The 26,780-nt window shown below is 63.8% G+C and overlaps 1 protein-coding gene across 1 annotated transcript; it reads right to left on the reverse strand.

The window, feature by feature from the left end:
* Positions 1 to 1,829: 1,829 nt before the first annotated feature.
* KCNQ4 (potassium voltage-gated channel subfamily Q member 4) lies at positions 1,830 to 26,573 on the reverse strand. Its single transcript, XM_037380077.1, is given in 16 exon segments — positions 1,830 to 3,931; positions 4,049 to 4,184; positions 4,380 to 4,511; positions 4,801 to 4,903; positions 5,027 to 5,244; positions 6,816 to 6,860; positions 9,456 to 9,544; positions 9,799 to 9,894; positions 10,053 to 10,163; positions 10,274 to 10,399; positions 10,482 to 10,657; positions 10,767 to 10,893; positions 11,608 to 11,698; positions 21,581 to 21,705; positions 21,707 to 21,810; positions 26,564 to 26,573. Coding segments are annotated over 16 exon segments (1,908 nt in total). The 3' UTR covers positions 1,830 to 3,712.
* Between the last annotated feature and the right edge of the window lie 207 nt (positions 26,574 to 26,780).

The following is a 26,780-nucleotide window of genomic DNA, read 5'->3' on the forward strand; positions in this document are numbered from 1 at the left end:
CCGAGCCGCAGTGCTGCTGAGCACCTCAGGAAGGAACCGAGTCCAGCCCGGAGTCCGACTGTCTCCGGCCACACGTACTTTCTCCATGACTGGACTGACAGGAATCCAGAGTGAGTCATGAATTCCCCAAGACCCTCAGGGGACAACGCAAAACCAGTGGCAAAAAGGACATCTCCAGGTCCTTGTGTCCTGCCAGGCAGCTCCCTGGTGGCAGCTGAGGATGCTATGGGGTGCTGTCAGCAGAGCTGGCCCCTTCCCATTCCCGTTGCAGCTTCTGGCCTCCCCCCCTGCAGCCGATAAGGGCTCGTGTGCGGAAGCGAGACTGGCAACAGCCCAAGTCCTTCGAGCCCCCTCCCACCTCCTTCCTGAAACTCCGCTCGGCGTGCCAAGTGTTGCTCTCAGCACTGCGGGGTCACAGCTCACTGCGTCCCTCTGAAGTTGGCATCTCCCCCCTCCCAGCATGTCCTCACCAGCTAGTGCTGCCCCTGCTCCGGGAAGTGCCAGGCTCTCGCATACGTGGGGGGGGAGTCAAGGTGGAGGGGGGCAAAGTCCAGCTGGGGCACCTTGGGCCCACGTGGCTGCGGGCGGCAGCGCCAGGGGCTGGCACGCATGCCTGCCCTGCCCTTGCCACTGCTGCCTACGGCTGCTCTGCTGGGGGGGGAACAGTTCCCAGCACCCAGGTCCTACTGCACGGAGTCGTGGGAAGAGCCCGGAGCCTGGTGGACTGTCCCTGGATGCCCCACGCACGGGTTCTACTGAGCTGCACCCATTGCACCATGCCGCCATCCTGGTGGGGTGCAGAGGGAGCACCCCCGGTGATGTGCAACCCCGTGGCAAGGTGAAGACACCGCTGTTGCAGAGATGCATCCTCCAAACCCACCCTGGAAGTCTGCCCGGCCGGCTGGGAGAGCTGGGGCAGCACTGTGATGGCACAGCTCACCCATGCGCGGCTTTCCGGGTGCTGCCGTGTCCTGGCTCCCCCTTCAAAGCAGCCCTGGGACCATATCCAAGCTGGATGTGCTTGGCACTGGGGGCAGCTGAGGTTCCCCAGGAATCACATGCCAGGCAATCGGTGGGGCCGAGGGACTGGAGTCACCCCAAGACCCCCGTCCCAGCAGGCTGGGACAATTCTGGAGGCAGTGGGGCCGGTGCAGCTGGGCAGTGGGGTGCTGGCCCGGCAGAGCCCAGAGCTCCGGGAAGAGCCAGGAGCCGGTTTGCTGGCAAGATGCAGCCAGGAAAGGCAGGGACTGACCTGCGGTGAGCCCTGGCTTCCTCCTCAGCCAGCACCAGGCAGGGCGGCGCGGAAAGGGCCCCCCCCCCCACCCCCCTGATGTTTGCAGACTGGGGGACGTGTCCCCATGGGGTGCCAGCAAGCAGGGATGGGGTGAAGGCTTTACTGTCCCTTGAGGGGGTTGTGGTCTCTTGGGGAAGGGGGCTCACAGCCTCCCCTCCCCTCGGATGGCCCTGGGACCATCACAGTGTCATCCCCGTTTGGGGACACATCGTGACACTTCTGAAGAAGCAGATGGGACATGACACCCCCCTCCCCCCTGCCAGCCCTGGGCTCTAAAAGCAGGGCACGGGCCCCTCCGCAGTGGCATCAGGCCTGAAGCCCCCAGGCTGGGGAGGGCAATCGAGCCAGAGCTGGGGTCCTGCTCACACTCTGGGGGGCTGCTATGGCTCAAGGGGAGCCTGAGGGGGACACACACAGGGAGGTGGCCGGACGCCCATGTCCCCTGGCCGGACGCCCATGTCCCCTGGCTGGCGGCAGGGCTGGAGTGCCACCTCTCGGGAGAGCCGGGAGAGAGACAGCAGGCAGGCAGGCAGCCTCTACTCCAAATTTTAATGAAACAAATAAGTTAATAATTTAATCAAGTGAGGTAACTAACGCTGGCTGGGCAGGTCTGCGGGGACCAGCCAGCTCCGGGGAGGGTCCTATGGGTTAGTTCTTGTGCGTGGCTGCGGGCAAAGCTGTCGCATGCACCCTCGCCCCACAGCCGGGCACCCACGGCACCCACACACCAACCCACCACCTGCCCACCCACGGCACCCAGCCATCCCCTTGCTGCCCCACGGCCGAGCCGGGGGGGGCAGGCACCCCTGGGGCGAGGAGAGGGGACCAGGGTGGTGCAGGAGCAGCAGGGAGGCTGCAAGCGGCTCCGGCATGGCCCGCGCTGGCCACATGCACTAACGAGGCAAGAAAAACGAGCACGACTGGGGGTACCCGCTGCCAGGAGCAGAGGCACAGGGGGGCTTGGGAAAGGGGGTTGCAAATCCCACGATCCGAAGCCCAGAGAGGGGCTGCACTGGCAGTGAGGGGATCAGTGGGTCCCTGCCAGCCCAGGTCAGATCCCGGGGCTGTGACGATGCAGGTGTCACCGCCAAGCCCCACAGGGCACCGGGACCCCCAGGACCCCCGGCTGTGGGGGAGCAGGAGCCAGCCCCAGCTCAGCAAACTTTGGCACTACCACAGTTGCTTCCAGCCTGGCTCAGCCCAGCGCTGTGGGACTGGAAACCAGTTGCAGGGCTGGGGTTGGGGCAGCGAAGGGGAGTGGGACAGCACAGGAGCTGCCATGGCTCTGCTGCAAGTGGCATGCAATCAGGCATGGCCAACACCACTCCGTCCCCACCGGGCAGTCACCCCCTCAAGCCCGGCCCGTGCTCCCTGGACCAGAGAGGGGATGGGGAGATGGGGAGGGACAAACTGAGCACCACAGGACCCAGCAGGGAAGAAATCCTCTAAGCAAAAGCGGAGCCTGGGACACAAGAGGGATGCACCTTGGGGACCGCTGTCCCCATTGCCCGTGCCTGCATCCCTCCCTCCTCCACAGCCCCAGCCCAGCCCCTGGGCCACCCTCGTGCAGAGGTTTGTCACCCAGCCCCAAGCTCCCAGGGCACCCAGGTGGGCCCCCATGGGCAGCAGGATCCAGCCCTCGGTGCTGGTAGGGGGGTTTGCTTATTGCCTAAGTCCCCACGGGTTGCTCTTCCCGGGGGTGTTGCATATTAAGACATTATTGCATAAATATATATATATATATTCTATATATATATTGCCCTGGGAGCATGCACGGGCAGGCAGAAGGCTCTGCTGTGCTTCTAGAAGTGCAGGTGCAGCAGCAGCGCTGCGAGCAGGGAAAAAACCCAGGCAGAGGACGGTGAGGGGGGACAGACCCCCCCACTCCCCAGCCTGGGGGGCGCCTGCCGCTGCCCTGACCCAGTGCTGCAGCTGAAACCGCACTGGGTCATGCCCCAATGCCCCTGCTCGGCACTGGCAGCGGAGGGGAGATGGAGCCTTGCATAGCTGGCGGTGGCCCCGGCTCGGCTCCGGGGGACCAGGCAGGACCCCACTGGGGAGCTGGACAGGTCCTGAGGGCTGGGGCTGGGGGTACGACCCAAACCCCAGGGGATGGGGCCAGCCTGGAGCATCCCCACCATGGCTGGGGAGCACGCAAGGCCCCAGGAATTGGGGGGCTTTCACCCCCCCGGAAGGGCAGGAGCATGGTCTGGCCATGCCGCAGTGCCACGGGCTCCCACCCCAGCCCCAGAGCTGGCATTTCGCTGCAGCCGTGCCCCCCGCAAAGGAAGACTTGGTTCAAGTAACACGGTGAAGGACGTGGCTAGACAGGGCTGGGTGATGCCCTGCTGCCCCCCCATCCCAGCATCCCGTCCCACCGGCTGCACGCTGGCAGGATCCGTCCCGCTGCCTCCCCACTCAGTCCATGTTGGCGCTGGCCGACCTGGAGATGTTGAGGGTCTGGGCAGAGACCGAGATGTCCTCGTGGTCCACGGGGCTGTGGTAGTCGGAGGTGATGTCGGGCTCACAGGGCGGCACCTGCACGGCAGCCAGGCTGAAGGAGTTTGTGGAGCCCTTGCGGAGGCACTGGGAGTAGAGCCCGAGCAGCAGGTCCAGCTTGTGCTCGATGGACTGCACCTGCAACGGTGGGCAGGGCTGAGCGGGTCCCCCCCCCCCCCCGGACCCGGGGGTCCCCGCTCCCCCATCCCGCAGATGGGACAGTGACACGCTCCCCGAGGGCCGTCCCCTCCTGACCTGCCTCTCCACTTTGACCACACGCCCCATCATGCTGAGCTCGTCCACCAGCTCTGTCTCCAGCGCCGGCTTCTCCCCCTTCTCCCGTATCTTCCTGTCCACAGTCAGGGCCCCCCTGCCCACGATCTGGTCCACGCTGGCAGGGAGGGAAGGGACACAACCTGTCACTCCCAGTGGACCAGACAGCGTGTGAGACCACAAGGGATGGGGACGGGGCTCTGGGAACGTGTCCCACCCATCGTGATGGGCCAGCACCCGTCCCCATAGGCATGGCTAGCAGTGGAAGACCCAGGGTGGCCCAGAGCCCCCCATCACCATCAGGGCAGCTCACCGTGTCTGCAGGCTCTTGATCCTGCCCAGCATGTCCAGGTGGCCAGCTGAGTACTGCTCAATGACATCCTTGACATCGTAGGGTCGCAAGGTCTCCTTGAACTTCCTCTTGGCCACCAGGAACTTCAAGATCCTGCAGGGACACCTGGGCTGGCTGCAGGGCACTGGGAAGACCGGGGTGCCCAGGGGGCTATGCACCCGCAGGGTGAGCAGGGGGTGCGTGCAAAGCACCAGGGTCCGGATCACTGTCCCCATGGGTGGCTGACCCAGGAGCTGTCCCTTCTCCCTGCCTGGCTCGGCCACCACCATAGGCTGGACTGGGGCTCTCCAGACACATCCACTCATCCCCAAGGGCCAAGAGCTGCAGAGGAGCTGGGGATGGCAGGATGTATGCTGGGGGATGCAGGAGGGGATGATCTCACCTGACAGCTCGGATTAGGGTCTTCACCGGTGGCATGATGTCCTCAAAGGTCAGGTCACAGTGGGAACTCTTCTCCTCACCACTGTCCTCCAGCGGGCAGTCAGCTGTGGGTGCCAAGAGTGGGTAGGTGGCAGAGACTGAGGGCTGTCCCCCCGTGCCCTGCAAAACACCTGCAGCCCCCCAGCATGACCCCCCAGCCAGACCCAGACCCCGCCGACAGGGCTTACCTTCAACCGGGGTCCGTGGCTTGAGCCTCAGGGATGCGCGGAAGCGGGTCCGGTCATTGAAGCTCCAGCTCTTCTGCACCTTGGTGGGGCTGGAGGCCTCGGGGATGTCCTCGGTGCTGGGGGAGCGGTGCAGGGGGGGGCCCAGGTGCTGCCGGCCCCGGCTGCCCTGCCGCTGCGAGCTGCTCAGCCGGATGCGCTCCTTGATGCCCATCTTGTTGCTGTGCGGGAGAGCAGGGTGGGCAGCATCAGAGGCAAGCAGGCTCTGGGGGGGACAGGGCAGGGAGCAGACCCCCAGCGCGGGCACACACTGTGCCCACCGCAGTGGGGATGAGGACGGGGCTGGCTGTGCCGAGCTCACGGAGAGCCACTGGCATGCAACGGGCATGAGCCAGGCCAGCAGCAGGCGGTACCACGAGCCCCTGCAGGAGCAGCTCTGGGGTTACTCCTTTAAACATCTTTCCCCCACCCCCTAAGGGCAGAGAAAAGAGGAGACAGACAAGGAGAGCAGGGAGGCAGGTACGGCGGCAGGGAGGACACAGGGTAGAGCCACCGGCACAGCAACCACTGGCCCCACAGGGAACATGGGGCATCCTGGGGCACTCAGACACGTCCCTTCATCCTCCTCCTCCTCCTCCAGGCTGCACCACCTAACTCAGGCTCACGGAGCAGCCCCCCTCCTGCCCTAACACAAGCTCTGCTCCTGACACCAGCTGCTCCACTGGGTTGGAGGGGGAAACAACAGGCATCGTTTATGTAGGACCTACACAAACCCACCATTTGGTGCTGCCTAACGTGGGGCCACAGCATCCCCGGGACACGCAAGGAGGCCAAGCAGACACACAGCACCACAAGCAGAGGAAGCCGAAGCGGCAGAGGACACGGAGCAAACCCCACACCTGATGCACAATAGGGTCCCTGAGCCCCCAGTGCTGGGGGGACTCCCCAGCTTTCCTGGGCCAGGAGTCACAGGGCAAGGCAGGGGCACAGGCAGGGCACCAGGTGAGGGGGTCCCGGGCAGGCAGGGCTGCCACAAGCCCCTGCAGCAGGCACCAGGACGGGGAGGGCTGCATCCCAGGGGATCAGGCTGCAGGACAGACATGGGATGGGGTTTATCCAGGTGCCTCGGTTTGCCGTTGTTGGATTTGCCAAGCCTAGCACGGCCAGCGGGCTGGGCTCATCCATGCTGCACAGAGGGGGAAACTGAGGCAGGGGACAGCTGGCTCAGCCCAGGCCATGCGGACCCCCTTGCCCTGTGGGAGGATCACCCTCCAGCCTTCACCCCCTCTGCCCCACAGGCAGCAGGCAGGGACAGGCAGGCGGCCAGGACGCAGTACCTCCGTCTCCACGTGCCCCACATCCGCAAGAGCCTCCTCTTACCACTAAAGATCGGGCTGGAGGGTCAGGGCAGAGACACAGGAGAAAACGAGAGTTAGCCCATAGCTGGGAGGGAGAGGAGCATCCCGGGCCACCATGTCCCCGACCCCCCGGGCATGCCCACACCCCCGTGCATGGGTGCAGGGTCCCTGCCCGCGGCCGGTGAGCATCTCCCGCTGCACCAGCCCTGGCCACGGTCCCCACTTTCGCTGTGGAGGCAAAAAGCACAAGTAAAGTTGTTTGTGTAGGTCCTGCATAAACACTAACACCTGCCCTGTGGAGGGAAGTCCGGTTTCTCAGCGATGGAGCTCCGGAAAAAGCAATTTGGTGATGGCACAGTGCCCAGCAGCTGTGTGCTCTGCAGACCCCCGGCCCCTGCCCGCTCGCTGCGGCCACTGCCGGGGGCGAACGTTACCTGAGGCGTAAGCACTTGTGGGGTGGTACGTCCTCCTCCTTCCAGCTTGGGGGTGAATGGGGGGCACAGAAGGTTTGGGGGTAGGTTGGAAGGATGGAGAGGAGGAGGGTGAGCAGGAGGTAGGTTGGAGGGATGGAGAGGAGGAGGGTGAGCAGGAGAAGGGAGAAGAGAGAGAAGATGAGATGTTATGAGAGCTGATGCTTGTGGAGAAGATGAGGGGAGGCTCAGGCTCCCCATCAGGGTGGGATGGACAGGGGGTTGCAGTCCCTCCCCTGCCAGCTCCTGGCTGTTTACCAGGAAACCAAGCCCAGGCTGGTGCTGCCGCAGGGAGGAGCCCCCCCACGCTCATACTCACCTCGGGGCTGGTGGGGGGGAGCAGGTCCCCCTTAGCCTCGCGCCCGCAGCAGGGCAGCCGCAGCCCCACGGCTCGGCACATCCCCTCGCAGCGCCAGACCTCCTGCAGCCCTTTCTCCGGCATCACAGGGGAAACTGAGGCACGATGCCCCGGAGCAGCAGTGCCGCCACTCCCCACCTAACCCTGACGCTGGGGCCCCTGGGCGGCAGACCAGCAGCTGTGTGTGGTGGCATGCTGGCATCTCCAGGATGCTCTTCAGCCAGAGGGACCGGGGACGTGGTGCAGAGCAGCTGCCGCCAGCGGCACAGCAGCCTCGAACCCTCTTGTCTCTTCTCGTTGGCACTTGGGCAGCTCAGCATCTCCACTTCCCACTGCAGGCACGGGAAGCCTGTCTCAGAGTGCAGGAACCGGGTTTTGCTCCTTGCCTGGCTCTCCAGCAGGGCCACACAGCTCCAGCCCCACCGGGCTTGCAGCGCTGCTTTTGCAGGGCCACTTTCAGCCACGCTTGGCTACCCCAGGCAAGGTCCCGGCGCTGTGGCCGCATCAAAAAGGGCAGCAAGGTGGAGCTGCATGTTGCAAGAGGCTTCAGGATGGTACCACAGACCAGAATCCGTCCACAGGGACCAGGCGGGCCAGCAGCCAGCAGCAGAGCAGGATCAGTGCCCTGGCACAGTGCTGAGTGGGGAGAGGAGCTGGGGGCTGCCCCACTGGGGTCCAGTCTGGTGGTGACGGGCACCACGGTGGCATCGCAGGTGGACACAGATGAGCAGAGAGAGGACAGAGAGGAGGGAGAATGTGGGGCTGTGGGGCTGCACCCTCCTACCTTTCCCCTGAACAAGCGGCGGGGCTGATGCTTTTCTGGCCAGGGGTGAAGGAGTGATAAGGCGGTGGGGCTCCGTCAGGCAATTTTTTCACCTCTGAATTCCTAAATCCTCCGTTGCGGACTCGGTGTAAATGCTCAAACATTAGGACCAGCTCTCTGAGGTTGGGGTTAAATAAAAACATGGATAAATTAAGCTTTCCAAAGCAAATGAGATGAGCAAACCAAGGCTGAGCAGAGCTGTGTCCTCCTCTGTGCAACCAAAGCAAAACAAGAAGGAAAAACCAGCAGGTTTCTTTCAAAAGACAGCTTAACAGCTCCAGCCAGCGCTGCCGGCAGCGGGTGCTGCTGACACCCGGGAGTGATGGTGCTGGGGGCCGCGGTGCTGGGAAAGGGTCCCACAGAAGCTGGCCACCAGTAGAGGGGTTAGACCGTGCTGGGAAGGATGGGTCAGGCCAGGGACAGGCAGGACAACCACCCTTGCCACGGGGTGGGGACAGGGGGACCTGCCACCATCTGGTCTGAGGGCCTGGGCACAGCTGGAGCAGCCAGGAGGGGAAAGCTCAGACCCAGCAGGGATGGAGCCTGGCCCTATCTCAGCTCCCTGCTGCAGGAGAGATGGCTCCTAGCACAGCAGGAGGGGTCGGCAGAGCCCCCCCCCCCCGCGATGCCCATGCTGGGGGAGCCCAGCACTGCACTCGGTGACACATGAGCAGCCAGATCTCCTCAGCCAAGGACCAGAGGGACCCGCTGTTAAGAGCCCTGTCTTTGAAAAAATAAAGAGTGAAAGAGAACAATGAGTTTGTCACTGCAAAGGAAGACATGGCTGCAGCAGGGGCAGGACACGCAGGCAGAGGCAGGCAGGAGGGCGGGACTGTGGCACACCGCGCCACCGGCAGGAGGACCACATGGCAAACCCTGGTGTGATGGGAACCAACAAGGCATCCAGAAAAGCTTCCGAGAATCTTCGATCCACCTGTAGCGGCAACATCCCAGAGGCCACAGGAGGGGAAAGCGCTGCAGGGATGGGGCATGGGGCTCCCCACTGGACCCCCCCGCCCGGGTCCATCCTGCCACCGTGCTCAGAGCCGGCTCCTGGCCAGCTGCAGTGCCATCGCCCCAGGCACGAGGTCCCTGCAGCTGGTGGCACCATCATCCTCTTCCCTGCGGCGGTGCTGGAGGAAGGCTATGGATGGGGCGAGAGGGGACAGGGTGGTATGGGTGCCCGGTGCTGTGGGCTGGGGTGATGGTGAGGATGGAGGAGGGTGTTGGGCATTTTGGCAGATGCTGTGCTGGCGCTCCAGCGTCCCAGGGCTGAGCAGGGCATCCAGGATGCTCAACCCCACTGAGCCCTCAGCGGCTTCACGTGGACCCCCATGGCAGGGGCTGCCCAGACTGCTCGTCAGCCCAGGGCCCCACAAGGACCCCCCTGGACCCCCACAGCCCTCGCCTGCACCTTGCCTACCTGAAGGCGGGCAGGAGGCTGTCGTAGTAACACCACGTGGCTGTCAGGTACGAACGGCTGATGTCCGTCGAGTACAGGCGCCAGGCAGCCTGCAGGGCAGCGAGAGCCCGGAGACATCAGGATTAGCCCCTGGGGGGTCAGGAGGCAAGACAACCCCCCCCACACGCTGGCCCTCTCCACCCCCCTTGGCCACCATGGGCAGAGTGTGGCCCAAAGGAGCCAGCTGCCAGATGTGGGGTCAGGCGTTTGGGTCCTGCCCGCAGCAGGCAGGGGCAGGCAGGCAGGGGGGACAGCGGAGCATCCCTGGGAAGGGATGGGGCAGGACACGCCAGCCCTGCACTACCTGGATCAGGTTTGCTGCTGGAGTCCGTCTCTTCTCAAAGTGTTTCTGCCGATGCTGCTCTTGCACTTTGAGGGCGAAGCCAGAGCCCAGGATGCCCTGGGGACAGGAGGGGACGGGGTCTGTGAGTGCTGGCCACACTGCCACCACCAGCCAGCAGAGACAAGGACCGCCCCACCACAGGGGTGGATTTGGCCCCTTTGCCCCCATTTCCACAGGGCAGGAGGAGCAGGGAGACCCTCCCAGGTCCTACTCACGGCGGGCAGTGCGAAGAAGGAGATGCCGAGCAGGGCGAAGCCAGCCGCCAGCATCCGTCCCAGCCATGTCTGCGGTGTCTTGTCCCCGTAGCCGATGGTGGTGAGGGTGACCTGCCCAGGGGCAGAGCAGGGAGAGGCCTGGAGGGAGCTCCCCCCCCGTGGCCCCATCTCACCCTCCTCGTCCCCTCCCGGGGCTGGGGGGCCACGGTGGCCAAGCTTACCGTGCCCCACCATAGGGAGTCGGCGTAGGTGGCAAACTGGGCATTGGCATCCTTCTCAGCCAGGTAGACAAGGAAGGAGGCGAAGATGAGCACCAGGAAGCCAATGTACCAGGCGGTGATGAGCTCCTGATGGGGCACGGGGGGTGAGAGGGGCTTTGGGGAGCAGGGGGAGGGCGTGGGGGGCCAAGCCAGGACCCCGCATCCTCACCTTGCTGTGGGCATAGACAACAGAGCCCAGCAGCTTCCAGGTGCCACCGCGACGGTCCATGCGCACCATGCGCAGGATCTGCAGGAAGCGCATGCTGCGCAGTGCCGAGGTGGCGAAGATGTTGCCCTGGGTGCCGGCAGCGATGACAGCCACCGAAGCGATGAAGACGATGAAATCTAGGGGACAGCGAGGGTGAGGGGTATGGGCTTTTCTTTAAGATCTGCGGCATGGGTGACACGGCAAGTCCCCAATCTCCGTGCTCCCCGCAACCGCCCCCTCCCATACCTATAACGCAGAAGGGTTTCCTGGCAAAGCGGAAGCGTCCCCTCCAGCCCCGGTAGCGGCAGCAGCAGCCGGCCGCCCAGACGCGGATGATGTACTCCATGCCGAACACCACGATCATGACAAACTCCTGCCGGGGGAGAGAGAAGGGGCAGGAGGGTGAGGTGGGGAGGACAGGGGCAGGACAGCGCGGGGGACTCAGCTGGGTGGACGGCTTTGGGGTGGGGGTGCGACATGACATTCTGGTGCTGATGATGGTGCAAGGGGGAGCATGGTGTCCCCCCAGGGCCACCGCCCCAACACAGCCCTGGCTGAAGTCAGCCATCCTGGGGGAATCAGGGCAGCGAGACAGGAGCCACAGTCGTCGAGCCTGTCTGAGCAGCCCGGCTCTCCTACCTGTGCCAAGCTCACACCGAGCTGGGTCCTTTTCCTCCGCCGTCAGCATTGTCCTCCTACCTCTCGCACAAACAAGCCCCCGTTCCGCTTACTTGCGGGAAAGTCACAAGGACCTTCCCAAATTAGTCTCCATCACTCGGAAGAACTCCAGCATCAGCTGTTTCTGACAGTTTGGGGGAAAGTTGCCTTTTTTAGCCCCTCCTGCCCTGCCTTTTCCAGTGGCTGCGGTGACGGGCCACCCCGTGCTACGAGGACACCTGCAGCTGCGGGGCCACCCTGAAGCTTCTCCCCAAGGTGCTGGAGAGGCTGCCATCGTTAACACCGACCATCGATAGTGACATCTGGGCTGGGGAAGGGGTCAGAAGGGTTTTTCCCATTATCTTGTCCGAGTTTCTTAAGGTGTAATGTGGGAGGGGGAGTCCCAGTAACAGCCCTGCTCCCCGCTTACCAGGATGAAGAGGCACTCGTTGGCCAGTTTCTGGTGCTCCTGGATGGTGGAGAAGACCGACAGCACCAGGCAGCTGAAGACGAGGAGGAATCTGGAACAAGAGTGTGCTGGCATGGGCACTGGGGCTAGCTGTGGGGGGAGCCCAGCCTGCAGTGGGGGTAGCCGGGGGGGAGCCCAGCCTGCAGTGCTGTCTCCCACTGGCAGCCTGACCCCCGCCTGCTGTGGCTGACCCGCTGGGGACACACTTTGCCCCTAGATGGTGGCATGGAGCAGCGTGGGAGCGCAGGAGCTGCTGCCCGTGGGTGTGGGGGCAGGGCTGTCCCCAAAGCCTGCCTGCCCCGAGGCTGCCCATGGCACTGGGATGCCCAGCGCTGGTAGCACCTCCCTGGGCCGGGGCACCGAGCCCATGTGGGACCCCTCCGTTCCCTGCACATCCCTCTGGGCTTTCTGCCCAGCCTCAGGCAGGGCCCGGGGTCACATATTGCCCCCCAAGCCCCGTGCCCAGAGGGCACATCACTCCCACTGGTCCCCTCAGTGATGGGGACCAGCCCCGCGTGGCACCCATGTGCCAGCCCAGGCTGGTGGCACAGCACGTTCCCGGGCTGCCCACAGGCACTGAGGAGGAGGACCAGGCTCCAGCGGCCACGGGGCTCAGTGCCAGGCTCTGCTGCAGCCCTGCAGCCTCTGCCCGGGTAAAACAACTGCTAATTAAAGGCAGGGAGCGAGACAGAGGGTCCCATACTGCAGCAGGGTGCTGCTCCTGCTGCAGAAAGGGGACCAGAACTTCTCCTGAGTGTCCCCAGCATCACCGCCACCGTGGGGACCTGCTGGGGACACAGGGGCCACCTGGGAACAGCCGACCCGGGGGAGAGTTAACAGGGAGATGCTCTGGGGCTACTTGTCCCCAGAGATGGATTAAAACACGAGGGGCTTTGGCCCATTTAAAATAAGGAGGGGGGGAAAAAAATAGAAGCTGAAGCAAATGAAACTCCAAAAATACATTTTTTCCCCTGATCCAGCGATTCTAAAAATGGAAAGCGGAGGGCTTGTGCCACTGGCCCACGTGATGGTGTGCAAAGGGCCACTGCTCCGCCAGAGCCAGCTCTGTACCAGCACAGGGGGTCCGGGCACCCACAGCCCCACGGGCACTGCGGCCCCACCGCGCCGCGGGGAGGCACCACGGGGGCAGCCAGGCTGAGGCCAGCAGTGTGAGCGAGGTGGCCCAGGCACCCTGTCCCTGAGCTGGTGGGCACCCATCTGGCTCCCCCAGCACCATCCCCCCATGGGGAGCAATGCCTGAGGGACCTGTCAGTGATGCTCCAGAGAGCCGGGGGGGCTCAGCTTGGGAGATGCTGCCTGATACCTGCTTGGAAGGACTTTCCCGTCTCTTCTTGTGGCTGATGCAGAACTGTACAGCCGAACCGACTGTTCAGGCTGGCCGAGGAGTGAAACCAGAGCTGACCCGCAGGGAGGCACTGGGTGATGCAGGGCAGAGGGGATGATGCTCTGTGCCCTCTGCAGAACCACCCGGCACAGACCCTGAGTGCTGGGGGTGGGGGGAGCTGAGGGTCCCCACAAGGCTGAGCATGGCCCAGGGCCACACGAACCCACCCACCGAACGCACCCACCAAACCCACAGTTTGTGCTGTGTAGGGCTGGGGGCTCTGCAGCCCTGATCATGGCATGGGGGGACTGCCAAGTCCCACAGTGGGGCAAGGCAGATAGCACCCAGCCTAAAGGGTACAGGTAGGTCCCCTTCCCCAAAACTGCTGGGAGGGGAAACTGGACATGGGACTGATGGCAGAGAAACCCCAGGGAACGGGAGAAGGGCTGGATCCAGTGCAGGGAGAAGGGAGAACCGGAGCCACACACCACATGCCAGCTACAAGAATGAAGGGGCCGGGGGTGCTGCAGCCTCGCCACAGCCGTGCCCTCGCTGCGGAGGATGATGCTCCTCTCCCAGGCACTCCCCATCTTCGAGGCAGAAGGCTGGAGCCAGTTCCTTCTCCCTCTGAATTATTAATCAAGCCCCTTTCCTCCAACACAGCAGTTCTGCCATTAACTCCTCCAGCACAGCTGGCAGCACAGCCGGGCACAGCGGTACCCCCATCCTGCCCGTACCAGTACGGAGCAGGCACCGAGCAGGTCGCCGGCCCCCTGGCCACAGCCTTGGTCTGAGGAGCAAAACAAGACCTGGTGGAGCAGCCCAGGGCAGAGCCCTTCTGCTTCGTGCATCATCGGCAATAAAGATTATACAATCAGGATTTAGCAGGCAATTACACGGGCAGTGAAGCACAAAGCAGAGGAGAAGGCAGAAACCTCCCAGCCTGCTAAGATTTGTGCCTCTCGCTCCGTCCAAGGAGCAGGGAGGGGGATCTGTGGTGCCTGGGCACACACTGTTCCCGTGGGGACACGCTGTGGGTGGCCCTGCCTCGAGCAGCAACAAGTCTCGGTGCCTCTGCACCCAGCCGGAGCCCCACTCGTCACCCGTCCCCACAGCAGCACCGCCAGCAACGTCGCTGGTCAGTAAAGCTGTGCCACTGGGGCGGCGATGGAAACCTGCACCCCTGGGGTGGGTACGCCTCCCGCCAGGAATCCCACAGGATTCGGTGAAGGATATGGGCATGCGAGGCCCCATAGGGCTGGCTGGGAGAGAAACTTTCTGGGAACACATCACCTGCTAGGAATTAACTTGTAAAGCCTTGGGCAAATGCCCCGTCCCGCTGCCGGCAGTGCCTAAGCGGCTTAGGGAAAGGGTCAGATGCCTGAAGGCAGCTCAACCAGCCAGGATCCAGCCATCCCCCCCCCCCCCCCCCCCCAGTCCTCCCTCTGGGGCACAAATACTGCTCTCAGCAGCTCTGCCCCGCACCAAGGGCTCAGCCACCCTCCATCACACACTGCCTGGTGCTGGCAGTGCCAGGCTCCCCACCGGCGCACTCCCCCCAAAATCACTGTGCTTCCCACCCACCAAGTGGGGCCAATAAAAAAAAAAGGGGGGGGGGGGGGAGTGCTGTCAGGGAAAATGGGGATTGGGCGGAGATGGTGGGGCAGGAGCCTTGCTGCCCCCCCGCTCCCCTGCACCAGGGTCCTGCAGGATGGAGGGAGCAGATGCTGTTGTTGCTGAGCTGGTGCATCAGCTCTCCCCAAGAAACTTGCCATCGCCAGCCCCCACCAGCTGGCAGCCCCCTCCCCGAGGGGCTGCCACCGTGGCCCACACACCTCGCTGCCTACACACATCCCTGCGCCAGAGGGGACGTGCCACTGGCAGCCTGGGCACAGGGACGGGACCCCTCTGGCTGCTCTCACCCCTCCAGAAGCAAAGCCTGCCCGCAGGAACACGCCTCCCCCAAATGATAATTAAAACCCGGCGGGGGGTCCGGCTCGGAGAAGGCAAATCTCCTCACATTAATCTTCATTAGAGCGGACTTTGCCATATGCTCCTGCCCGCACCGGCAGCACGGTGCCGGTGGAGGAACAGGTGAGCCGGGAAAGCTGCTGAGCTTGGGGAAAGTGGGGCCAGGTCAGTGAGGAGTGGTGCTGGGCAAGGGGGCACCAGACAGCACCCAGTGCCCACCTGAACACCTCTGGGCAAACGGGCTGCACCCCGGTATAGCCCGGGCAAAGCCGCGGCATCCCGGAGCAGACGGGACAGTGATGCTCAGAGCCCGCGCGGTGGGGTGGCTGCGTCCCCCAGCCCCAGCAAGCAGCCGGTGTCCAGGGTCCAAAGTGGGGGTGACGCTGGGCACCCCCGTGCCCTGGCAGGGCTAGCCCCTCACTCACTTTGCTCCCCCCCTGCAAGGAAGCCCCAGGCTGGGGGCGCAGCCTTGCGCTGCCAGTCCGGCAATAACTCAGCGGAAGGAAAATAGCACACGCTGTACGATAAACAGCTGAGCCAGGGGACGAGCGAGCAAACAGCCTCTGCCGAGTGGCACGGCTGCCTTCCCCTGCCAAGGCTGGCCCCAGCATGGCGCTGGGCAGCGCTGGGTGCCCAGCCAGGCTGTACCCCCAAGCTGTGCCACCGTGGGAAATGGCTGTTTGGACCAAAACTGCCCAAGCCCAGCTCTGGTGGGGATGGGGACAGGGATGGGGACAGTGCTTCGCTCTCCAGCAGCGAGGTTCAGCTCCTCGAGCGCTGTCTGCAGCTGTATAAACAGCATGTCTTATAAATCCCCTGTCCCTCGCCCCAGCAACCCTTTAGGAGAGGTGGAGCAGGCAGCCTGTCTGCTCCGGGGGATATAAATAACCAGGGTGTAGTGGGCCTGTTTGCGTCCGTAACCATGGCAGGGTCCATCCCGCGCTGTGCTTCTGCCCGCAGCGCAAAAGAGCAGAGAAGCAGAAAAGCACCCAGCGTTTCCCCACGGTCAGGGAAACCAGATCTGGAGCCAGGAGCCAGCCAAGCCCCACCGGCACCGCAGACCCCAGCATGCGCTCAGAGCCCGGCCACGACCTGGTTGTCAGCACCAGGAGAGGAAAGGTGCTGCTGTGAGAGCCCTCCTCGCCCTCAGACCCGGGGGTCCTGGGGGGATGAAGGCAGGACAGGGTGTTCCCGGCACCTTGGCACAGGCTAAAAGCAGGGCTGGGATGAGGAGCCTGCCTGCAGGCTGCACACCTCCTCGGTGGCACCCATGGCACGGACCCAGCAGCACCCACTGCAGCAGCTCCAGATGACGTGCCGCAGCGCACAGGAGCCGATGGCCCCAACAGCTTTGTGCTTCGGTGAGCAGGAGCCAAAACCTGCAGCCAGCATCACCCATCACCCTTGTGCTGCACGTGCCCACACCCCCGTGCCACCCACTGCCCCCCAGCACCCTGGCCCCGCAGTCCCCATGGGGAGCACGGTCACAAGGCTCCTGCGGAGGCTGCCAAGACGCTCACACGGAGCTGCCGAGATAGTTTTGCTCTTGAATCATCTGGCAAAGAGCTGGCTTAAGGGAGTGGGAAAAGAAAACCAGTGTGTTTTCAGATGGACCCGATGGGCCTTGCACCCCAGGAGAGGGATCAGGGCTGTCCCCACCCTCCAGCACTTGGGGACTCCCCGGGGAACCAGGGATCTTTGGGGCACAGGGACACAAGTGGCCTCAAGAAGCTGAGGCAGGCTGAGACCCCAAATGCGTTGCACGGGGGGCAGAAGCACCCACAGGCAGAGGGGACAGGTCTGGGTGCTCACTCGGCCCCACTCCAGCCCTCGCCCCCAGGATTGCTGCTTGGAGGGAACAAATAACCGAAATCTCTCCAGGGTGACCGAGCATCACCCCTGCACCCCCCAGCAGTGGGGCTTCCCCCCATCCTCACCATCGGGGCTGGCCAGTCTCAGGCACTCAAACTGGCACCTCCTGCTCTGGGCTGGGGTGGGGGTCCAATGGGACCAGCAAGAGAGGAGAGGAGGATAAAAAAAAAAAAAAAAAAAAAAAAAAAAAAAAAAAAAAGAAAAATCAATGTACAGTTTCATGTTGCGCCAAAGTTGCTTAATTTTATGCCCCGGTGACACCACATCAGACTGGGGAAACTGCTGTGCCGGCTTCTCTTCCCACTGGCATTTCCCCCAAATGCAGCTCCCGTTTCAAGCCTGGGCAAGGTGAGGGGGGCAGCCCCGTGAGCAGAGCCCCCCTGCTCGAAGGGCACGGCTCCAGCGGGCACAGGCTCCCCGGCCCTTTTTATCCTGGCCATGTAGATAGGAAGCCACCCCAGCCCCTGTGGGAGATGCCAGCGACAGCAAATTAAGACTCCGGAGCTTAATAGAAGAGGTTTTTCCCAAGCAAGGGTAATGCAGGGGATGAAGCAATTTCCCTGCAAACCCTCCGGGGCTCCAGCCCATCGAATGGCCCCGGTGGGATGGCCAGGGCTTGGGCTGGAGCTGCTGCAGGCGCTGACCCCAGCACGGCGGGGAAAGCGCTTTCCCGCTTGCCAAGTGGTGATGGAGGGATGCGGGGAGATCGGGGAGCACAGGAGAGCCACCTGCGCCACAGCAGGGCCGGGATGCAGCAGGGGTCCTGAGCCATCCTGCCCACCACCTGAACAGGACCTGAGCACAGAGGAGTGCCGGGAGAGCCCAGCTGTCAGCAGCCTGGTCCCTGGCCAGCAGCTGGCCGGTGCATGGGGGGGGACCCGCCAACTACTGCCCTGTGCCCATCACCCCCCCAGCATCCCACTGCCCCGAGCCAGCAGGGATTTCCCACGGCCCTGCGGCGCCTGGCCAGAGCCAGGGAGAGCCCGTCCCTGGCATCGCTCACCCAGTGCCAGGGCTGCTGCGGGGCACTGCCGGGAGCTGCCACCCCTCTGCCCCCACAACGGACACGGGGACCCAACGCATGGCAAGGGATGGGCACCCCCCCGAGCCCTGCACTCCCCTCTCCGCCTCACCCCAGGCAGGTGGAGGGTGATACTTTCACAAGGCAAATAAAACCTCAGCAGCACCTAACGGGGTGCTGCCAACGGCAGCAGGCAGGGGAGGCAGCTGGCTGGCCCGGCACGGGGACTGCTGGTTCAGGGAGGGGGTTGTAGGATGCTACCGGTGCTGTCAGCTCAGTCTTCCCTAATTTGCTCCAGGTCAGACTGTTCCTTATTAAAGCGTTCCTCTAGGAAATGGAAAAGAGCTGAGCTGAGCTTCTGGCGCACCCAGGAGCTCCATAACCACTGACACGAGGTCCCGGAGCCCGGCTTCCATGGAGGCAGCAGCACCGAGAGCCACTGGCCATGTGCGACGGGGGGGGGGCTGGCAGATGGGGAGAGGGTGCCAGCGAGCCCGGCTGCAGGGACAAGCCGCAAAGAAGCCGGGAACAGCTGGAACTGGGAGCCTGGCCGGTGGAGCTCCAGGCTGCAGGAGACCCCTCAGGTGACAGGGAACGTGGCCACAGGGCCAGGCTGGCAGCGATGCCCACGCCAAGGGCAGAAGCCCACAGCAGCTCTGCCCAGAGCGCGGCTATCACCGACAGCTGCACACGACAAAAAGCAGGAGCTGGGTATGAGAGCAGCCTTCCCATTTGCTTAAGGGGAGATGGGAAAATGAAATATTTATTTTGCCTTCTGGTTCTAAAGCCTTTAAGTTAACACTCTGGTCACACTCCCAGATTTGCTCTGTAAGCTCCAGGGCTAGAAATTCTCATTTCAAGAGGGCAAGGCAGAGCTTTGCAAGCCCGGCGAGCCAGCTGAGCCCAAGCGCGTGCCTCCACGGCCCAGCCACGGTCAGCGCGGGGTTGGAGAGGACGGGGACGGCCAGCCACCACCGCACAGCTCAGCCCCAGCTTTACACCCACACAGGCACCCACCCTCACACCGTCCCCCTCCTGCAAACGGGAGCTGGAGCACGGGATCCTGCAGGGACACCCAGCACAGGGGGCTCGAGGGATCTTGGCAGAGCCCAGCGGCAGCCCCGAGCCCCCCCAGCCCATCGGGCAGGGCTGCAGGCAGATGCCTGGCACGGCTCAGGGTCAGTGGTGCAGCCACCAAAGCATCCTGCAAGGTGGAACAGCACCAGCCCAGCCCGGAGCAGGCGTGGGGGGCAGGATGCTATTTGGGATAAATTTGCCGACAGAAAGAGATTGAACTTGTCCAATAAACGGTATCAGCTCAGCCCAGCTACATGCTCCCCGACACCGACTGCTCAGGGGAGGGAAGCGCCTCGCTTCTCAGCGGGTATTTCCATTTTAGCAGTTTTCAGCCCTGTCTCGGAGCCAGGGCTGCTCAGGGGGAGGCAGCACGCAGCCGTGACTCAGTCCTGTGACCAGCACTGCCCCAACCTTGGGTCATGGGCTCCATATCCCCCCTGCCTCCATCTCCCCCCCAAACAGGGGTAACACCTTCCTCCTCTTTTTTTTTAAAACCCCCTCAGGTATTGAGGCACATGAATCATCCCCAAGAACTTCACTACCCCAGCACTGCAACAGCTTAGCGGCTCCCATCTGCTGCAGGAGAGCAAAATAAAACCCACCAAACGCAACTTGGAAGAAGCCAGAAATTCGCAATATTTACAGGAAAGTCCGCACAGAACAGCCATCCACACCTTGCACCCACTGCAGCATCTCCCCACAGGATGCAGGGGGTCCCTGGCAGGACTGCCTGCCTTGTAGCACACCTCAGCCGTCAAACTAAGCCAGCAAGCGAACATTAAACGCTTAATTAAGATGATTTGCTCCTGCTATCGACTGCTGTGCATCTTGCCCACACAGGGCAAAGCCCAGGTCCTGAGAGCTGGGGAGGGAACTGGGGCTCGGTGGGCTCCGCAAGGGGAGCTGCTTGGTCCGATGCGGTTGTTTCTGGGGCAAAACATGCGCAGGTCTGGAGGAAGAATTGGTGGAGGACACTCGGGCGCACGTGTCTCAGCCGTTGGACGAGTAGGGGCATCTCTCTTCCAGCGCCTGGCTAGTGCCTATGCAAAAAAGCCTGATCCCCCTCCCCTAGCAGGAGGTTTTGGCTGCCATCACCAATTCCTTGCAGGAAAAGCTCTTTCGAGGGCAGTATTTGCAGCGTAGGTATTATTGCCGAAGCACACTGCGGAGGTGTCACAGGCGTTACAAATGGGCCTCGGGCTCCTCTCCCAGCTCCCCCGGGAGCTCAGGTGCCCTCTTATCCAGTGACAAATTCATCCTGCCACCTCAATGTGCTAACTTAGGCAAGACCCACTTTCCTGCCTCTTAACGAGCTCTAGCTCACACACCCCACTAACAACTCAGCACCGCATTACCGCTCCCGAGTGTGGAGAGAGAGGCAGGTTTTTGGCTCACGCTCTCGGTGAGGGTCTGTGCCCAGCACGGTGGGGCACGGTGCACACGCCTGGCACACACGGGGCAGAAAAAAGAACCTCCTTCCCCATGGCTGCAGCCGGCCAGGGAGCGGTGGTGTCCCAGCTGTCCCAGCCGCACAGCTGGAGCAGAGTGGGGGTCCTGGGTTGGGGTACCCAGAACAACCCCCCAGCACGGAGCCTCCCTCCCTCCCTGCAGCTCAGCCTCCAGCTGAGCCCGCACGTCTTGGAGAAGCTTCCGCTTTGCAGAAGCCATGGGATGCCCAGGTCTGGCGAGGAGAGCCGGAGCAGCACCGCGCTGCCTAGAGAACCGCAGTGAGCCAGGGCAGGGAGCAGACATGCACCTGGGAGCATCCCCAGCTCCATCGCTGGAGAGGGATGTGGTAGAGCTGGGCATCGACAGCAGCCGTGACCCAGGAACGGGCACAGCTCCCAGGGTACAGCTGCCGGCTTGCACAAGAACACCCACTCCCCACTTTCTTTCCCCCATCCCATCCAGGTGTGGCTCCGGGGGTGCTGGGCTGGCACTCCTGCTGCGTCCCACCACTGCTACATGTACAGCACAGGATAGGGTCCCCGTCACCCCTGCAGGGCTCCCCACAGGCTCTCAGAGACCCCCGCTGCACCCCAGGCCCACACAGTGAGGGGCTGTGCCATGTCCTGTGCCAGGCTCCTTGCCGGTGCCCTGGGCAAGGGCTCACTGGCCCTGGGCCACCCCGGGACCCTGTCCCATCCCCCGGGGACACGCTCAGCCTCCTCGCACCGCAGCCTGGCGCGAATCCGCCACCGGACTCAGCCCCCGACGCTCGCCAGCCCCCCGCCACTCGCCAGATGGGAGCTCCCTGCTTGCCAGCCGCCCGGGGTCACTTGCCAGCCCCGGGCTCCGCCGCTCGCCAGCCCCCCGGGGCTCCCCACTCGCCGGCCACTGGTCCCGCCGGTCGCCAGCCCCCCGGGGCCGGTCGCCAGCCCCGGGCTCCGCCGCTCGCCCCCGCAACGCGCTGCTCCTATCGCACCGGCCCCGCTGCCGGGACCGGCCCCGCCGCAACCGCCCCCCGCCAACCCCTCAGGGAGAAACTTCCCCGGTGGAGCCCGGGCTCGCCCCGAGGGGGGCTGCCCCGCGGGTCCCCGCTGCTCCCCGCGCCCTCCCCCCGCTCCGGCGGGCACCGGCAGCGCCCGGCCCCCGCCCGGCCCCCCGGGCCCCCCGGAGCAGCCGCCCCCCGCGCCCCCGGTACTCACATGAAGACGTGGTAGACGAAGGCCCACCCGCGGGGCCGCTCCAGCACGTTGTAGAGGCAGTTCTGCAGGCGGCGGCGGCAGCAGCGCGGCGGCCCGGCGGGGCGGGCGGCGGCCCCGGGACGCGGCCCCCGCCAGCAGCCCCCGGCGACGGGGCGGGGGGGTCCCGCCGGGCGGCTCCGCGCCCTCGGTGCGCACCGCCGTCAGCGCCGCCGCCATGGCCCGGCGCCCCCCTCAGCGCTCCGCCGCCCGCCGCATGGCCCCGCCGCCGCGGGACCCCCGGGCCCGCTCCCCGCTGCCACCTGCCTTTAGCTGCCCGCCGCCGCCGCCGGGCCCTCCCCCGCCGCCGCCCCGCCGGGGCCGGCCCGCCCCGCCGTACCTGGCCCCCGCCCCCGGGGCTCCGCCGGGGTGGGAGCCGGGCACGCACACGCGCCCGTAGCAGCCCCCGGGGGGTGGAGGGGCAGGAGTGCCGGCTGCCCCGCCGTCAGCCCCCGGCCCGGCTCGGGGGGTCTTCCCCACCAGGTCCCTGGGGACCGGGAGCTCCCGCTGCGCACAGCAGCGGGCAGAGAGTGCCCGGACCATGGGCTGTGCAGCATCCCACAGGCGAGCATCCCGGGTCACGGGGTGTGCAGCATCCCACAGGTGAGCATCCTGGACCACGGGGTGTGGAGCATCCTGCAAGCGAGCATCCCAAACCACGGGTACAGAGCATCCCACGAGCAAGCATCTCAAACCATGGGGTACAGAGCATCCTGCCAGTGAGCATCCCGAACCACAGACAGGGCATCCCGCCAGTGAGCATCCCAAACCACAGACAGGGCATCCCGCCAGCAAGCATCCCAAACCACAGAGTATGGAGCATCCCACGAGTGAGCATCTCAAACCATGGGGTACAGAGCATCCCACCAGTGAGCATCCCGAACCATAGACAGGGCATCCCGCCAGCAAGCATCCCAAACCATAGACAGGGCATCCCACAAGTGAGCATCCCGAACCACAGAGTACGGAGCATCCCGCGAATGAGCACCCCAAACCACAGACGGAGCATCCCATGAGTGAGCATCCTGAACCGCGGGGTGTGGAGCATCCTGGGCACAAGCCTCCCAGACCTCACAAGATCGAGCATCTCTGGAGCTGCCCCCGGCCACCAGGCTCGCAGCATCCCAGGCACGAGCTTCCCAAGGCAGCCAGCACCAAGCCTGCCAGGCTGCCTGGCAGCGAGCACCGCAGGGCAGGGCATCCCCCCTTCCCCTCCCTTGCTCTAGGTCTAGGAACTGCTGGAGGCACCGAGGTGTAGAGGAACACCAAATACCTACAGAGAGGCTTCACGTTGCTTGGGAAGGACATATCCTCATCCTCCCCATCCCAGGCCAGGAGCCTGTTCCCCCTGGTGTCCCTGCAGCAGCCAGAGCTCACCCCACCCGCACCTATCCATCCTTTGCAGACTCAGCTTCGAGCCAGGCTCCAAGTGTTTCCCAACCAACACCCACAGCCATTTGCTCTTCCACCTTATTGCCCTGGGCTCCCACTAACAGATGGGGAAACTGAGGCACGCTGCTGGGCATCCCCTTTCCAAGCAAGCCAGGGGCAGCGGTTCCCCGTCCCAGCTGTATCCACGCGGTCTCCACAGCTTTGCAGAAGCTGGGTCCCCCCACCCCACACAGGTGCCCAGGGCCTGTGTTCACAGAGAGGAGAGCAACTTAAAGGCTTTGGCCAGTGAATTATTTAACGTGGTGGTTGGAGATCCTGGCACCGGCGCGGGCCCTCGTGAGCACTGCGGTATTTGGTAGGTCTCAGGAAACACACTCAATAAATAGACGATCGTAGTTACTGGGGCACGGGGGAAATGGTGCTGGTAAAACCCACCCCAGGAACCAGCCTGCAAACCCCCGCTCCGAGGATGCCTCTCCCTCCCACCCCCACGCAGACCTCATGGCAGCGAGATGGGGCCGAGAGCCGTGTCCGTGGAGGCTGAAATCCTCTAAACCCAAACCAAATTCTCCCCAGTGAATCCGCGGTGTCTCCTCCACGCTCCCCTCCAGCTCTCACCCCTTTGGGTCCCTTTGACCGCACTCCCCAGGGGGATGCAGCCCCTGGAGCATGGCCCCAGCTGTGCACAGGGTCCCCCCCGCACATCTCGCCCCCCCGACAGATGCTCCCTGCAGCCGAGGCGCTGCGGCCTCGACCTTCATCTGGCTGCCCTTTGGTTCGGCGTATTCCCCTCGGTTGCATGGTTTAGGTTTCACCTGGCGATTGATTAAAGCCTCCGAGCTGCGGAGGGGGCAGGGTTAAGGTGACCTGGAAAGGACTTTGCCCAAGGTGGGCGCTGGCTGGAGAGGAGCTGGGGGAGGTGGGCAGTTGTCTTATTCCTGCTGCTGCTTCGCAGCTGGATGGGCAACATCCAGCCTGATGTCCTGGGTTTGCCAAGGAAGCATCGGCTGAGCTGTTTGTAAGTGAAGAACTGCTGATTTTTTTAAAACAAAGACGTCACTCCTCTAAATTGTTTGCTGGAATCAGCGAGCTGCTAATAAATTAGGGGAGAAGGTGTGCTCCCCCCCACCCCCCCCCCCACCCCCCACCCAGTTGCTCTCACTTTCTGGCCTCCTGCAGTTTTGCTGGTGCAGGTTGGACCCCCAGCAGCCCCCCGGTATCATGTAAGATTTTGCAAGGCTGCAGGCACAGACCAGTGATGCTGGTTGCTCCAGGCTGGGCTGAATGCCCAGGGGTGGCTTAACTGGGACAGGGAGCTGGCACCGAGCTGGCGTTGTGGGTCACCACATGTTGGGAAGGGGCAGGTCCCATCACCTGCCCCCCTCCCCCCAGACACTGGGAACCTCTATCGATCCTGGAGTTGGGAGGTTTTGGGATGGAGCCAGGGAGTCTGAATCAACACGGTACCGACCCACCCGTCAGAACCAGCGGAGGTTTATGGGAAGTCGTGCCGGGTTCTGCTGGCTTTGCCCCCCACCTGCCTGGCCATGGGGGTCCCGCAGAGCCGCTCGTGTCCTCCAGCCCTGATTTTTTTTTATCCTTTAAAGATATTCCTTTAAAGAGGATTTCCAAGGCTGGGTGATGGTGAGGCCTGTGTGCTTGGAGCCGGCTGCCCTCCTGGGATTGCAGCTCAAGTTCCTGGCACGGATGGGAGGCTGGGATTTGCATCTACAGGATTTCCAGTAAGTTTTGCAGCCCTGGTATGCAGCCCAGGGCTGGGGGCTGAGGAGAGGGGCAGGCAGGACCGGGGGGAGCCAACACTCCTCCCCGGGCACCAGGACCGGAGCAAAATCCCAGCCTGGCTGCCTGGATGGGGGGATGCTGGGGAGTCCTGGGCAGAACTAAGGGTGGCATTGGTCAGGGAAGATGCAACCAGCCCCCTCTGTGCGAGGGAGCCTGGGTGGCCAGGACAGGCAAAGCTAGGGGCCGGTGGCCTCAGTGGACCCAGGGCTGGCATTACCCCAGTAGCAGGGCAAGCGCTGGGGACAGCCAGCAGCGCCGGCAGCGGAGCAGGGAGCGGGCAGCATCGCGGGGAACAGTTTCCTTGGCTCAGAAAGCAGGTAGCCCAAGCTTTGTTGCAGCAGGTCCGTGGCTGCCAAGGGGTGGTGAGGGCCAGCAACATAATTCATGCTTGGCACCTTCTGTGTGGGAGCAGAGGCCAGACATTTCCATTTGCAGCCGGTGGGCGACCTTAGAGTTGAGAAAGCGTCGGGGCCATTTCCTTGGCTCAGAAAGCAGGTAGCCCAAGCTTTGTTGCAGCAGGTCCGTGGCTGCCAAAGGCTGGTGAGGGCCAGCAGCAGAACTCCTGGCGCCTTCTGCATAGGAGCAGAGGCTGGACGTTTGCATTTGCAACCACTGGCATCTGTCAGAGCTCAGAAAGTGCTGGAGCCATTTCCTCGGCTTGGCAAGCAGGTAGCCCAAGCCCTGTTGAGGTCGATCTGTGGTGGCCAAGGGCTGGTGAGGGCCAGCAGCAAAAGTCCTGCCTGGTTCTTTCCCTGCGGGAGCAGAGGTCAAACACTTGCATTTGCTGCTGAGGGCCTGAGAGAGCCGGGAACACACGGGAGAGTGCTGCGGAGCACCTGCTTCTGCTGGAGGGTTGGCCTTGGCCCAGGGCAATTAGCATCTGGCGTCGCTGCTCACAAACAAGTGGCTGGGACACCCCGTCCTGGCTTCGGAGGGCTGGCTCCCTCCCTCCTGCTGCGATGGGGAACCCTCCGGGCCAGGGTCTGGGGGGCTGTTCAGCCCCAAAGCCAGGGCAAGCCCCCTGCCCGGGTCCCAGCGCTGCTGCGTGGCTGTGTCGGCGCTGGCCTGCCCGAAGCCTGAGCTCGGAGCTGGGGCGCATCCCAGAGCAGCCCCCCGGGAGGAACAGGAGTGCTTCCACCTCGCTCTGCCGTGACGCTGCTTGTTGCAGGGAGTGCGACGGGGCAGGGACTCGGCTCCTTTTCCCAGCTCCAAAGGTGAGGAATAAAGAACAGACGAAGACTTCAAGAGAGCTTTGCACCCCTGGGCTCTCCAGCGCTGGCTCGGCAGCCTCAGGGCGGTTGGCAGCCACATCCCTCCAGCAGTGTGGGGTCCCTGTGAAGATGGAGAGTCCCGCAGGGGCGGCAGCTTTTCCCTGAGGAAACACGGTTTGCTGGGGCTGGCTGCGGGCAGCGGACACAGAGCCCACGCGAGGAGAGGCTGCTTCACCTGAGCCCCTTTCCCTACGTGCCCAGTGGCTCCCACACCCGGTGACCCTCAGGGCTCCTGGTCCCCACGACAGCAGCGTGACCTTCAGTGCAGCCAGTTTTTCCTTGCAGGAGGGGGGCTGGATGCAGCAGCCCCCCGGGAAGGGCAGCTGTCAGCAGCAAAACCCACAGTGACTGAGCATCAGCAGCCACCGCTCGCCCAAACGGGAGGAGAAACGGGATCTCCAACCGCTCCTTGGGAGGAAAGCGCTGCTTCGCCATCACCCCTCATCCCCCGGGTCCCCGAAGGTGTGATGGGCTCTATCACCTTCGTACATCGTACAAAGCCTGGGGGCACTCGCTGAGCTGCCCAGAGGGTCCGGTGCCCCCCCCCCAGTGGGTGCCATGGCTCACCCAGCCTCTCGGGGAATGTGGCACCGCTCGGTTTGTCCTCACGCTCCCTTGGAAGATCAAATGAAGGTGCGTGTCTTTATCCGGAGGATTTGGCTCTCATTAACACCCCAGGTTTATCGCACCTGTGACCA

Source organism: Falco rusticolus, chromosome 3, assembly GCF_015220075.1.
Source record: "Falco rusticolus isolate bFalRus1 chromosome 3, bFalRus1.pri, whole genome shotgun sequence".
In the NCBI taxonomy this organism is placed as follows: Eukaryota; Metazoa; Chordata; class Aves; order Falconiformes; family Falconidae; genus Falco; species Falco rusticolus.